At 43.0% G+C, this 15,045-nt stretch overlaps 1 protein-coding gene across 3 annotated transcripts in view; it reads right to left on the reverse strand.

The window, feature by feature from the left end:
- Positions 1-15,045, reverse strand: part of MRE11 (MRE11 double strand break repair nuclease) — a 297,684-nt gene that overhangs the window by 101,184 nt on the left and 181,455 nt on the right. For all 3 annotated transcript variants that reach the window (XR_012881284.1, XM_075851486.1, XM_075851485.1), the window contains 2 exons: positions 5,354-5,418; positions 2,569-2,636 (listed from right to left, as the gene is read on the reverse strand). Coding sequence is in view for 2 of the 3 variants with exons in the window: in XM_075851486.1 (XP_075707601.1) it covers positions 2,569-2,636; positions 5,354-5,418 (133 nt within the window). In the remaining variant the exon portion in view is untranslated. The remainder of the gene's footprint in view (positions 1-2,568; positions 2,637-5,353; positions 5,419-15,045) is intronic.

The raw sequence follows: 15,045 nt of genomic DNA on the forward strand, positions 1-15,045 counted from the left end.
TATTAATCTATTGAGGTCTACTTATTTATTCAGCAGACCCTTTGTGGTTTTTAAGCACACCTATTTGTTGATGATGGATCCTTGTTCCTTGGATTTCTGAAGTGCTTGTATTTCAATGTAGGAAATTATATCTATTACACCTCTTAATTAATAAACATTTTGTATTCTTTTTTATACTAAATCTCTGCTACCTAGAGAGTGCTGGTTTTGATTGGGAACCTTTTAGTTTTCTGTTTTGTCAATTATCTTACCTTGGACGGCACCGTGCAAAATAGTTTTGCATTTTTCTAGGTTAAATTTGGATAAAAATTGTAAGTTATTTAATATAATTCTGGACCTAACTGTATTATTACTGTAATAGTCACTATTTTTAATAGGCCACATGTGACCCCCGGAACTTGTCTGCTCGGGATAACCGCTGTCTATATAGTCTTTTAGGGCATTTGGACATCCTGCTTGGGACCTCATTCCCCATCAGCCGGAACGAAGAGCAAAGATAATCTCTGTTTCTGGCAGATTCTACTACTCTTCAATAGATGTCGTAGAATTTTACATTTGTACAAATGCAGTAGATGATCAGCCATTATCACTGGGGGTTTCAGCAGCTATACCCTTGTCCATTCGGCCAAGGGGGCTACAATGAAAAATGGGGTTGTCCTTGGTGGACAAGCTCTTTAAAAGTTTATTCTAACTACTGTTTCGGTATCTTCCATAGAATTGTATGGAGAGGCAGTGCGTATGCTCGGCCATACAACTCCTCCCCACTGCGGATGTGTTGGTGAGGGGGGATGGGCGACTGAGGTTCCCATTCTAGCGACTAGTGGTGGTCCTAGCTCTCTAATACTCTTTGTTGTAACCTATCCCTTGTATAGGTGATAAATGTTAGTAGATAAAATACCCCTTTAAAGTGGTTGTCTCATAACAACATCCCATTTCCATAAGTGTTATTGGGGCATATGGACATCATAATGGGGAGTTTCACCCGCTGGTGGCCCCTGCCTTTATGAACCAAAGTGGAGAGCCACTAACAAGCAGAGGCTCTAGCAAACCTAATCCGTCCATGTATTGCATGACTGAATGCTTTCATGTAATACTACATGTCCCCTCTAGTGGCTGCTGCAGGGAAAACGAGCAAAAAAATCAACTGATTGCTGGTGATCTCCAATATTTAAGAGGTTGTCTGTGAGGAGACGGCCGCTTTAATGAAAACTTGTCTGAAATGCATGGTGCCATAGCAGGTGTTTTAAAAAAAGGTTTGATTATGTTTGCTGGTCTTTTCTGTATATATCGATGTGGATTGAATTTATGTATAAATAACATGCAGCTGGAAATTATCTTTAACATTGAGATTATTAATATTCTAAACACACTGCCATATTTCTATACAGAAACACTGATATTAATGCATTTATCTTGACACATATAATACATCATTGTCATATATCTAAAAAGGAAGAAACATTAATTCTGAAGGTCTTTCTCTTCCAGAGTATAGAGGGCCTAGTCTGATAACCTGCAGTGTTTTATTAGATTGCTTATTCATGAATCCCTAAAGAATATATATATATATATATATATTTTTTTTTTATTTCCAAGGGATGGAAACTGTTCGAGTGCTATAATATAGTAACATGGTTAATGCTGACAAGCCAGAAGTAGAGGTTTCGGTCATCCTGTCCACATACTGTACATATCCACTATGTATACCTTCTGAGAATTAGAAGCTTCTGAGAATTCATAAAAAGCCCAAAAAATACAGTGATGTCATCAGTCGTTGAAGATCTGTAGATGTTCTAGTATAATAAAACTAATTTTAATAACATTCAGGTATATATTAAAGGGTATGTATATATTTTTTTTATTGCTCCAACGTATTTAAAATAAAGCAAATGAAGCAACTCTGCAAACAGTCTTGATTAAAGAGCTCCTTCCATTTAAGAAAACCGTTCCTATGCCGACATGGGTCTCCATGGTAACAGACTACAAAAAAAACTTTGTAGTCATACTAGAAGCAATACTACCTTCCACCTATCCACTACTCCTTGCTAACATACAGTACATTCAGTAGGGGTCCGATGGAAGCGAGTATGAATAAAGGATTAGACTACACCGGATGTTTTTTTTTTTAGCTCACAGAGAATTGCTTGGATACACCTGTAGAAAACCCTTAGCTGTGAGAAGTATTAAGTCTATACAGGTTTTTTTAGCCTTTGGATATAAACAAGAAATTCAGAATATTGTGGGTGATTGATCAATTGTGTCAAAAGATGCACGAATTTATAAAAATGGCGCATTAGGCATGAAATAAAGGAGCAAATTGCTAGGTTTCTTGGACGCATTTCTCTTCCTTACTCCCCCCTCATAGTTGTCGTACATATACACCAATAATTTGGTAAAAATAAAATTGTATTCTACGATTCCTCTTAGCCAAGTTTATTTTTCTTGTCATTTTAAAAGTGTTGACGTAGGCATAAAAAAAGGTAAAAAAAACAACAAAGTAATATATTCGGCACACACTATGTACTCCATTTTGCTTGGTACATCTCTCCCATACAATGCACAGCATACCTTTTGTCCACATGTGAAGATGGTGCGAAGGAAACCTCCTCAAGATCGGAGTCATTGTCCTCTATCTCCTATACAGAGGTAAAAAAAAAGGATTTATTTACAACGAGGACCTTCGGATTAAATATATTTTCTACTACAAAGAAACGCAAAGCAGAAAAACAAATCAAAATACAAAAAGTGTCAGCAAGGTCGTTAAAAGCTCTGTACACCTTTAAAAGTTTTTTTAAAATGATAAAATAAATGTGTTTTGTGATTTTAAGCACTTTTTTTTTTACTTGACTTTTATTTCAAATGTTTTACTTTTTACGATACAGCTTCTATGTATCCTGTATACATGGAAGCTGTATCGTTCTTTCTCTGCATCAACTTAGAGCTGAACGATAGAAGGTGGATCCTGTGTGTCAGAAACACGCAGGACCTGCTCTCAGCCAAACCGTCAGTTCAGCTGAACTGACAGAATCGGCGGAGAGAGAACGATACACTTTCCATGTTTACAGGATACATAGAAGCTGTATTGTAAAAAGTGAGACAAATTTAATCAAAGTAAATTTAAAAAGTACTTAAAATCACAAAAAAAACATTGATTTAATAAAAAAAAAAATCAATAACATTCCAAGGTGTATATAGCCTTAAAGTACCAAGTCTATTTTGGAATTAAAAGGGTTGTCCCAAGAGTAAATGTTATCCCCCTAACTACAGGATAGGTAATAACATGCTTTTCGTTGGGGGTCCGACCGTCAGGACCTCCACCTATCACGAGAAGGGGGGGTCCCGTTCCTCCTCAAGAATGGAGCGGCAGGTCGAGCATGCACACTGCCACTCCATTCACTGTCCATGGGACTGCTGGAGATAACGCTCGGCTATCTGCGGCAGTGCCATAGAGAATGAAAGAAGCAGACCTGCCGCTCCATTCATTCAGAGGAACGAGACCCCTGTTCTCGAGATCAGTGGGGATCCCAGTGGTCAAACTCTCACCGCTCAGAATGTTATCACCTATCCTGCAGTTAGGGGATAAAACGTAATCTTGGGATAACGCCCATAAGGTCTTCAATTTTTCATTGCCGCATTCAGAGTCCCATTACTTTTTTGTTTTTCACTCGACATAGCCGTATAAGGGTTTGTCTTTGCGAGATGAGTTTTATTTTTCAATGGCATCATTTTGGCGTGCATATGTTTACTCTTTCTGGGGGAATGGGAAAAACGCAGCGATTCCACCATTATTTTTTGCGTTAAAAATTTACTCCAATCTTGTGTGGTATAAATAACATGTTATCTTTATTCTATTGGTCGATATGATAACTGTGATATCACATATATATAGGTTTCTATTTATTTTACCACTTTTGAACCTTAAAAACCTTTTTTTCTTTCAAAATATTTTGTTTTTGGATGGTCGCATACTAAGAGCAGTGTTCCCTATAAGGTGCGCGGCCGCACACCTTCCACAGTCTGCCCGCTCACCAAAGTTTAAAGCCCGTCACGGGCAGCGGGCGGATGCAGTGGCGTCACTAGCACAAGAGGGGGCCCCGGTGCTAGCGACAGCCACATTCTTGTGTATGTGCGTCCACAGGACGTAGATACAAATGAATATAATAGGCTGCAGGCCACGTTAGACCTGCAGCCTATAAGGCGCTGGGAAGGCTCCCTGCGCAGGCTGGCGTGATGACGTCACATCATCACGCTGGTCTGTGCATGTGTCCTGCCCGAGAGGTAGTGCAGCGCTCCGCCCATCGCGGGAGCAGGGCAAGGTATGTACAATTTTTTTTTGAGGGGGCTGTGTTGTAATATACAGGGGGGGATTGATGTGTAGCACCAAATACAAAGGATGGGGGGATTGCTGTGTGGTAGTGTAGTATATACAAGGAAAGGGGGGCTGTGTAGTACTATATACAAGGGGGGAGGGGCTGCTGTGTAGCACCTTATACAAGGGGCGGGGTCTGTGTGACAGTATATACAAGGGGAGGGGGGCTTGCTGTGTGGCAGTATATACAAAAGGAGGGGGATTGCTGTGTGGCAGTATATACAAGGGGAGGGGGGATTGCTGTGTGGCAGTATATACAAGCGGGCTGTATGGAATTATCTACAGGGGGGCTGTGTGGTGCTATCTACAGGGGGCTGTGTGTGGCACTATCTACAGGGGGGCTATATGGCACTATGTACAGGGGGGCTGTGTGGTGCTATCTACAGGGGGCTGTGTGGGGCGCTATCTACAGGGGGGCTTACGGAGTGCAAAGCCCAACAGGACTGGATCCAGCCGTCCTCGTCACAAGTGTGCAGAAAAGAAATCCAGGCAGCACATCCAATGGAACAAAAATGTTTAGTCCCCCGTTTCAGCTACACAGAGCCTCTCAAGCATAACATTATGCAAATTGTGATCAGTATTTAAAGTGCAATACAACATTAGTAATATTCAATCAATAAATATATAATAAGTAAAGATACAGTGAAGCAGATATAGAAAAATACATATCATGTATAAAAAAAACGGTGTAATTATGGTGTATATCATTTATGTCCATATATAAATTAAGACATATACAAAGATAAAGTGCTAGGTTAGGGATAGAATAAACTATCAATTAAGTGACATACAAGTGTACATAATAAAAAGGAATTATTAATATGCCCTGCAGGTCGGACTCACCCCTCATGGCACCCAGCGTTCAACCATTCTCATTGCGCATGACGGCTAAGCTGTAATCCGGATTCACCGGACTACAAACGCTACAAATGCTCACATTCTTGAATAAAACAAGACCTCAAACTACACAAGGGTCCTACCCACCTCTGAGTAATTCTTTGCAGGGACAGTTCTTGAAGAAGATTGTCTTGACGACGAAGATTTAAATGCTAGAGAAGAAGAGAAACATAAATGAGAGAAAAAACCCAGCACAGACAGGTAAGCTTATGTTATAGCATGCGCAATATTAAGTGCTCTTGTAAAGTGAATTAAATCTCAAAATAGGATTTTCCATGAAAAGCAATAAATCAGAAGACCATATGTGGCGGGCAAGTCATTTTACACAAGAGTAATTACAATAAACAAAGCTTAAATGCCGGCAATAATAGGTCAGGATTGCGGCGAGCTCAAGAACACTTAAGACTACAAAGAAACTTTCTTTATTGTAATTACCATTGCTGAAGAGTAATCATGAAGTTCTATTAAAGGGTCGTACATTTCAGATCACCGAGAAGATCAGTCTAATGCTCTATAATAAAAGCAAATAACTGGTTGTCCACCTTTGAATAACACAGTATGAAAGTTTATGATCTCCTCCCTGGTCCACATTTGGACAATCCATTAAAGTTGGGTTTCTTCAGTCCACCCTTTTTTAAAGTGGTTATCCGCTTGGGACAATCACTACTTGTTAAGAGGGTCCCCTGACAATAAGTTGATAAAGTGTCCTCCTGCTGGGACCCCAAGTGATCAGCTGTAATCTTAGAAACCTGGTGTAATGGCAGGGTAGGGAGACAGACAGGTGAGCCCTAATCTACCCGCCATTCAGTCCCTGCCTACTTGCAACGGCCCGTCCTAAGCGACGGCGTACAACTGGGCGACGGTCCCTACGCTCACTAAGTGCATGACAGACAAACAGACAAGGGTACACAGAAGCTAAGGGAAATGGGGCTGTTGCCCACGGCAACCCCAAGAGCAACAAGAATAGTGAACGAGCCGAGTCAAACCAGGAGTGGACGAGGTACAAAACGCAGAGCAGGAGAATAGTGAACGAGCCGAGTCAAACCAGGAGTGGACGAGGTACAAAACGCAGAGCAGGAGAATAGTCAGTCAAGCCAGGGTCAATATGAAGCAGAAGACAAGTAGTAAGCAGCAGCAGCAGAGCCAGGAAACAGACTGAAAGAATCACAGGCAAATGAGGAGCAGGAAGTGAAGGTATAAATAGACAGAGGGCGGGAGCTAGCTCCGTCTGGTCAGGCTGTGATAGGCTCTCCCACTCCTCAGACTCCCAGGCTGATTTGTGGAAAAAGGGGTCACTCGACCAGACTTAGGAGCAGGTGCAGAGTGAGTAACCACGGGCGTGGACACAGAAGCTGTGTCTGGCAGATCCTTTACACCTGGAAGTGTTTAATTTCCCTGCAGCGCCACCACAGGGGAAATTAAGCATTACACAGTGTCCAATCATATCACTGATCGTTTTTAAATAAAAAACACTGCTGTAATCTACATTACAGCGCCGATCACTTTATGTACAAGATAGGCCACTTATAATGTGGTGACAGAGCCTCTTTAAATAAAAAAAGTCAAAAAATACTCACACATTTTTGTCAATAAACATTAAAATAGAAGTCTCAATACATAAAACATACACATATTCGGTATAGTCGTAAACTTAATAACCGGCACACCATATTTGTAGCGCCATTTCGACATTTATGATGTGTACGCTGTAAAAAAAGTAAAAAATGCTTTCTTTCACTAATTAATGTGAGGTGTTATGAATTTTGAAACTCCACGTGCCTCATATTAACAGTAATTAACCCAATCAGAATTATATAATTGATCATATATCATCTATCATAATTATATAATTGATCATATATCTATCATAATTATATAATTTATCATATATCATCAGAATTATATATCATTTATCATATATCATCTATCAGAATTATATCATTGATCATATATCATCTATTAGAATTATATATCATTTATCATATATCATCTATCAGAATTATATAATTTATTAAGTCAGAAAGACAGAGCTTCACTGTACCGATATATTGAGAATGTTGGAGTTAAAAATAGAATAAGGGGCATTAAATGTAATAATAAATGGCACATTTTGGGGCCCTCTCAGTGGGCAGTGGGTCCCATTCTAAGATTTGACTTGGGGTCCTATTATTCCTGTGTATGTCTCTGTATGAAACAGATGCACAATACATAACATTTATTCCATTGAAGGAAAGGACGACCGCAGATGGTAAAGTGTCTCAACCCCGTCAGCGCTGGTCTGTACCTTGATAGTCAGACAAAGCATTTGTTTGGAAGTGTAGTATTGCCCTGCACAGGAGGAAAACTGATCTGCTCTGCCAGCAGGTTTAGCTACTTGGCAACATCCACCGTGCATGTACAGCGGATTTTGTAGGGGGATTATGGAGCAGGCTCAGGAGCTGAGCCCGCTCCATACGCAGAGGGTGTTGGCTGTATATTAGAGCCGATACCCTGCTCTAATGGCCAAGATCGGTATCCCAGCAGTTTAACCACTTGGATGCCTTAGTCAATAGCGAATTTGTCAGTTAAGCATTTCGACAGAGGGCCCTCCTATCACCCCCCCCCCCTACAGCGTGAACGTCGGGTGCGGATGGGTTGTCATGATTGGTGCTCATATTACTCCTAATAGGATAAGGCTTAAAGGACAATACACAAGTATTGCAGTGTATTTTACATGTGATCAAACCATTGCATGCTTAAAGAGGCTCTGTCACCAGATTTTGCAACCCCTATCTGCTATTGCAGCAGATCGGCGCTGCAATGTAGATTACAGTAACGTTTTTATTTTTTAAAAACGAGCATTTTTGGCCAAGTTATGACCATCGTGTCGGACACATCGGCACCTGAGGATACAGTTGATTCTGCAGCAGCATCAGCGTTTGCAGGTAAGTAGCTACATCGACTTACCTGCAAACGCCGATGCTGCTGCAGAATCAACTGTAGCCTCTGGTGCCGATGTGTCCTCGCTCGTCCGACACGATGCAGGACCTGTGAGTGACGTCACAGCGTGATCTCTCGAGAACACGGCTGTGTCTGCACTGCCAGAAGCTGGGCGTTCTGAAGAGAAGCGGATGATACTTCTCGTCAGAACGCCCAGCTAGTAGAAGTAGTAAAAACGCCCCGATGTACGCACATAATACACGCCCACTTGGACTTTTACTTTAAACACGCCCACTTGGACTTTTGCAAGCCTCATTTGCATAAATACAAAAATGGCCAAAAATGCTCGTTTTTTAAAAATAAAAACGTTACTGTAATCTACATTGCAGCGCCGATCACATGCAATAGCAGATAGGGGCTGCAAAATCTGGTGACAGAGCCTCTTTAAGCCAACTAGTAAAATTTACATTTTTGTTTTTTTTAAAAGAAGTTTAATAACATTTTCAAGAATATATATATATATAAAGATTGAAAGCAAAAATAAAGAACCTTTCCCTTTTTATACATAAAATATTGTAAATCCGAACTTCTAAAAATATGCCGTTGTCCTGCACGGTGAATGCCCAAAAAAAAGACAGATTTGTTGTTCTTTGATTACCTCGACTGCCTCTAAGAAAAATAATGGAATGACGTGTAATCACAAAAATTGTGTACCCCAAAATAGTATAAATAAAAACAGCATGGCCTGCGAAAATCAAGCCCTCACGCAGCTTTGTTAACGGACTAGTAACAAAGTTCTGGCTCTCAGAATATAGGGACACAAAAGTGTCTTTATTTTATAAATGTGGTAAAATTTAAAAAAGAAAACTATATACATTTAGGATCGCCGTAATCATATTGACCTGCAGAATAAACATGAAGGGGTTTTGGAGTCCTAAGAAATTGATGGCAGATCCTCAGGATAGTTCATCACTATCTCATCAGTCGGGGTCTGACTCCCGGCACCACCGCCGATCTGCTTCCCTTTCATTTATTTTATTGTTCACCCCGTGAATCGACACACTTGTGGCGGCAGTTCACAGTATTACAGCCTTCTCCTATTGAAGTGAATGAGAGAAGGCAGGAATACGGTTAACCGCGGCTACAAGTATGTCGGTGATTCACATTGTAAACACTAAAGGAATTGAGGGGGAAGCAGCGCTCGTATAAGCGCTGCTGCCCCTTCAAAACAGCTGATCGGCGGGGGCCGAGAGTTGGTCCCCCACTGATGAGATAGTGATGGTCTATCCTGAGTACAGGCCAGCAATTTCTTAGGACTGGATAACCCCTATAAAATGTAATTTTTATGGCAAGGTGAATTCCGTGAAATCAGAACCCGAAACACAATGCCGGAATTGCTGGGGGTTTTCTCTATTCCACCCCACAAAAAAATGTTTCAACGTTTTTCAGTACATGATATGGTACATTAAGTGATGCCATTAAAATACAACTAGTGGGGGGCGTGGCTTCGCGGCATATGTGAAAGGACGCAGGAACCGGAGCTCCCGCTGCCGATATCCTGAAAACCATCCTGGCACTCCATTATACTAATGGAGACATACCTGTGGTGAGAGGGGAGAAGGAGGTGATCCTGCAGGCACGATTCTGGATCCATCGGAGGCTCTGATGACCCGGTCCAGGAAATCCAAGGCGGCAGAGTACGGTGAGCTGGGGCCGGATGGAGGGAAGGAGCAGGCTGGCCGCTCAGGGTCGAGATATGAGCCGTTGCGAGCACAGATGGAGTCAGAGGAGGAGGAAAATGGAGAAGACGCTTCAGGCGGTTCAGGAGGAGGATCGGATAGAGGCACGCAGAGTCTGGACAAACCTGGCCCCACGCTGGCAGATGTCTTCTCGGCGGTAAGCCTGAGTAATACCACGCTTGCTAAGCTTACCTGACAGGTGGGGGGGGGATTAAGGAGGATCTATCTATCATACGCCATGATTTGCAGAAGGTGTCAGAGCGCACAACAGCGGTGGAGGGCCGAGTCAGAGACTTAGAGGATAGAATGCTGCCCATGAGAAGGGATGTAAATGCGGTGGTGGTGGATGTTACGTATCTTCTATCTAAAGCTGATGACCTGGAGAATCGTTTAAGACGAAATAATGTGAGGATAGTGGGAATACCTGAAAAAGTGGAAGGGTCCAATCCGGACTCCTTCTTTGAAAAGTGGCTATTGGAGGTGTTTGGCAAAGAGTCGCTGACCCCACTGTTTGCGGTGGAAAGAGCTCATAGAGTGCCCACGCGTCCTGGTCCACCTGGACGGCCACCGCGGCCTGTTCTGGTAAAGCTGCTTCATTATAAAGATAGAGATCTAATTCTTCGACAGGCCCGGGAACGGCAAGACATACGGGTGAACGGTGTGAAAGTGTCATTTTATCCGGATTTCTCTGCAGAAGTTCAGAAACGGAGGATGCAATTTCTGGACATTAAAAGGCGGCTGAGGAACCATCGGGTTCAGTACTCCATGCTGTATCCTGCTAAGCTTCGGGTGGCGGCGTTGGGATCCGTGCAATTCTTTGAGAATCCGAAAGATGCACTAAGATGGCTGGACAGTCATGAAGATCGCCTACGGCAGGATCGAGAGGAAGCGGTGGCGTGATCAACAGGTGGATGGTTGAAGTGGGGACTCTGTTGTGAAAGGAGGAAGATGAGTCGCACAAGGAAATAAGGCATTGTTTTATGCATTTATATGTTGGTCTATAGTTGGGCTGAAGTCTCTATGTCATTGATGGCGGGAGGAGAGGAAAGTGCTGTCAGTTCAAGGGCAGAATTGGATATAGGAGTCATAAAAATGCTACTTGTTTATTGAGGAGGAGGTAGCGGGAGGTTCTTGGTTCTTAAGGTTAAAATTGTGGAAAAAGGATGTGTTTCTACAAAGTGAATGGGAAGCTGTATGGTCATAGTGGTGAAGTTTTCTTCGCCAGCCCGGGCCCTCTTGGGAGGGTATGTTTATGGAAAGTTGGGTGGGATAGGGTGGTGGGAGGGGAGATGTTTTGGAGGGAAAGGGAGTTTGAAACGCAGTACGCTCTGATTGCCACTGGATGTAATGGAAATAGTCACTGTCAAATGCAAGAAATGTCCAGATGGGGGGTAGGGTAAATCTTTTGTCCTGGAACGTGAGAGGTATGGGGGAGGTAGCTAAAAGGCGAGCTATATTTGACTACCTGAAAGGGCAGTCTGCTGGGGTGATGGGCTTGCAGGAAACTCATCTTACTACTGATACGGTGCAACAGGTGCATAGGGTTTGGATCCGGCACAGCTTCCATTCCTTTCATTCTACATACTCGAGGGGGGTTAGCCTCCTGGTTCATGGGGATGTACCGTTTAGCTGTTTAGATTCCTTTAAAGATAGGGAAGGTAGATATGTCGGGGTGCATTGTAAATTGTTTAACTGGGAATGTATAATTGTGGTGCTGTATGTGCCTCCCCCGTACTCTGTGGTTCCGATAAGGGAGGTGTTGGAGAAACTGGCTGGATGGCCTATGATACCGACTATATTGATGGGAGACTTCAACAACATAATGGATAAAGGGTGGGATACATTTCCAAAAGGGGGGGGGGGTGGGAGATGTCTGTCTGACGAGGTTTGGTAAATACATGACGGAAGTTGGGCTCACGGATATTTGGGCGGGCAAAGTGGCCATCTACTACGCAATACTCGTGTGTATCATCTACATATGGATCACTGTCCCGAATAGACCTAATGTTTAATAATGGAATGGGGATGGAATGTGTGGAAGGGGTGGAATATCTACCACGATCGCTGTCTGATCACTCCCCGATGTTATTAAAGATCCGAACAAGTTCGCAGATGGGGGGGTTGGGAATGCACTGGAGGCTAAACCCGTTCTGGATACGCTTGGTGGGAGAGGAGACAATAAATACGAGCCTGCGAGAATACTTAGAGTTTAATAAGGGTACGGTCCCTACAGATATTCTATGGGATGCTATGAAGGCGAATACAACGGGGGTGTATATACGGGAGATCACGCTCATAAAAAATAAGACACGACAAGTGGGTCAATATCTGACAGACAGGGTGACAACAACAGAGGAGAGCCACATTACTAATAACACTGCGGAAACGTTAGCCCAATGGAAGGCTGCTCAAAAATTGCTTAGGGAACATCAGCTGGAACAAGCAGCTAATAAAAGATTGTTTTTGCAACAAAAATACTATGAGGAGGGTGAAATGACGGGCAGACTGTTAGCAAATATCGCACAGCCGATGCGGGAGAGTGCGTTCATTCACCAGTTACAGACAGCAAATGGGACTCTGGTTGGAGAAACAGGGGATATATTAGGTGTGTTGACATCATTTTATACGGAACTATATCGCACTAAGGTGGACTATCCGGAGGATCTTCTGTCAGAATATCTAGCAGAAATGACATGGGTTACTTTAGGGGAGGAAGAGAGGGAAGGGTTGGAGGAGTCAATTACTTTAGAGGAAATACAGGAAGCCGTGAGTTCTATGGCAAATGAAAAGGCCCCAGGGATGGATGGTATACTCACTGAATTGTATAAAACATATGGAGAGACGGTTCTGCCAGAGTTACTGGAGGTGTTCCAGGATAGTTTCGCCAGAGGGCGCTTACCGCAGACGATGTATGAAGCTGCTATAGTTGTAATTCCTAAAGATGGGAAGGACCGGACGCAACCTGACTCTTACAGACCGATATCTCTGCTGACCGCGGACACTAAAATTTTAGCTAAAGTACTGGCTAACAGGTTGTCGCGAGTAGTGACTAAAATTGTGGGGATGGATCAGTCGGGATTCATGCCATCGCGCTCTACAGCAGTTAACTTGCGTAGACTTTTCTTAAATTTGCAGACAGATGCTCCGGATGCTCGGTGTAGAGCAGTGCTGTCTTTGGACGCCGCCAAGGCGTTTGATAGTGTGGAATGGGGTTACTTGTGGGCTGTATTGGAGCGGATCGGCTTTGGAAGGAACTTTATAAAATGGGTACAATTACTATATAAGGAACCGGTAGCTAGGATCAGAGCAAATGGAAGGATGTCGGACTCTTTTAGGTTGGAGAGGGGGACGCGACAGGGATGCCCACTTTCCCCGCTACTATTTGCGCTGGCAATTGAACCCCTAGCAAATATGGTAAGACAACATCCGGGGATAGAAGGGTTTCTTTGTGGGGAGCTGGAGGTGCGCATAGCACTATATGCGGATGATATCTTGTTGTTCCTGGGGGAGATAGATTATTCATTGCCAGTGATAATGACAGTATTGGAACGGTTTGGCAGATTTTCAGGGTTAAAAATTAATTGGAACAAGTCGGTGTTGCTGCCACTCCAGACAGTAGATACGCCATTGATGATTGGAGGAATTGAGGTACCGTGTGTACGGAAGTTTAAGTATCTGGGAATTACGGTATCGGCAAGGGTGCAGGACTTTGTTGAGTTGAATGTGATACCATTATTGAATAAATTAACAGATAGGACCAAAGTATGGCTTGGGTTACCACGGTGAGCGCTGGGACGAGAAAATCTCATCAAAATGATTCTGATGCCCCAGGTTCTTTATGTTGTGCATAATGCCCCAGTGTGGCTGCCTAAATATTGGTTCAGGAGAATACATAATTTGTTTAGGGACTTAGTGTGGAAAAGGGGGATCCCCAGGATTAAAATGGAAAAGCTACAACTACCAGCGGAACAGGGAGGGTTAGCTATTCCAAATGCATGGATATATTATCTAGCGGCTCAAATACAGCACTTTAAAGGCTGGAAGAATAGGGAGGAGTGGAATTCTAGTGGGAAACTGGTGTACTATTTGGGCCAGAGAACGGATGTACTAGAGGCCATGGAGTCTCATAAATTAAGGAGGGAGGCGAGAGGGAAACCGACTTTGCTTTTACTACATAGAGTTTGGTGGGAAAGTAAGAAAATATTGGGGGTTACAGGATGCTCCAATTATATGCCCTTATGGGATAATCCATATCTATGGGAATTTAATATTTTAGAAGGATTTCAGGATTGGGAACAAGCAGGGATCAGACATGTGCATCAGTTGTATGAAGGAGGTACTCTTAAGCTCTTTGCACAATTACAGGAGGAGTTTGGACTCTCACATCGGCTGTTCTACCAATATCTTTAGTTAAGGCATGCGGCGCAGGCTCGAGAGGCTGGTGGACTTGAGTTGCTCCACTATGGGAGGGATGGAACAGGTGCTGGGGGCACAAGACACTAAAGGGATTATTTCGGTGCTATATAGTACGCTACTCTCCAAATTCCTAGGAGATCCGCTGGTGGTGATCAGACGTAAATGGGAAGAGGATGTAGGGACTATAGCAGATGAAGAATGGGAGGAAATACTTGGATCGTCCAAAATACTCTCTATTAGTGTAGCGCACAGGAGGTCACAACTCTTTCTGTTACATAGGGTGTATAGGACGCCTAAGGTGCTATGGCAAATGCAAATTAGATCAACAAAGGAGTGTCCTAGGTATTTGTTTGATGGGGCGGACATAAAACATATGTTTTGGAGCTGTCCGATGCTAAATGTCTATTGGAAAGAAGTTAAAGGAATGGTATCTAGAGTATATGGTAGAGATTTCCCACTGGAACCTAAGATCTTTTTATTGGGCTGTATGGGGGAGGAAGGAGGGGATGGAATGGAATTGCTGGCTATTAAAAAGGTCCTGTATCACGCTAGGAAACTAATTGCAAAATATTGGCTGCAGGCGGATCCCCCGGAGGTGTCTGAGCTGGTTGGATATGTGAACCACACAGTATCACTGGAACATCGAATATATCTGAAAAGAGGGGCAATTCATAAGCATGAGAAGCAATGGGGTAAATGGGTGAA

Source organism: Rhinoderma darwinii, chromosome 2 (assembly GCF_050947455.1).
Source record: "Rhinoderma darwinii isolate aRhiDar2 chromosome 2, aRhiDar2.hap1, whole genome shotgun sequence".
Taxonomy (NCBI): Eukaryota; Metazoa; Chordata; class Amphibia; order Anura; family Rhinodermatidae; genus Rhinoderma; species Rhinoderma darwinii.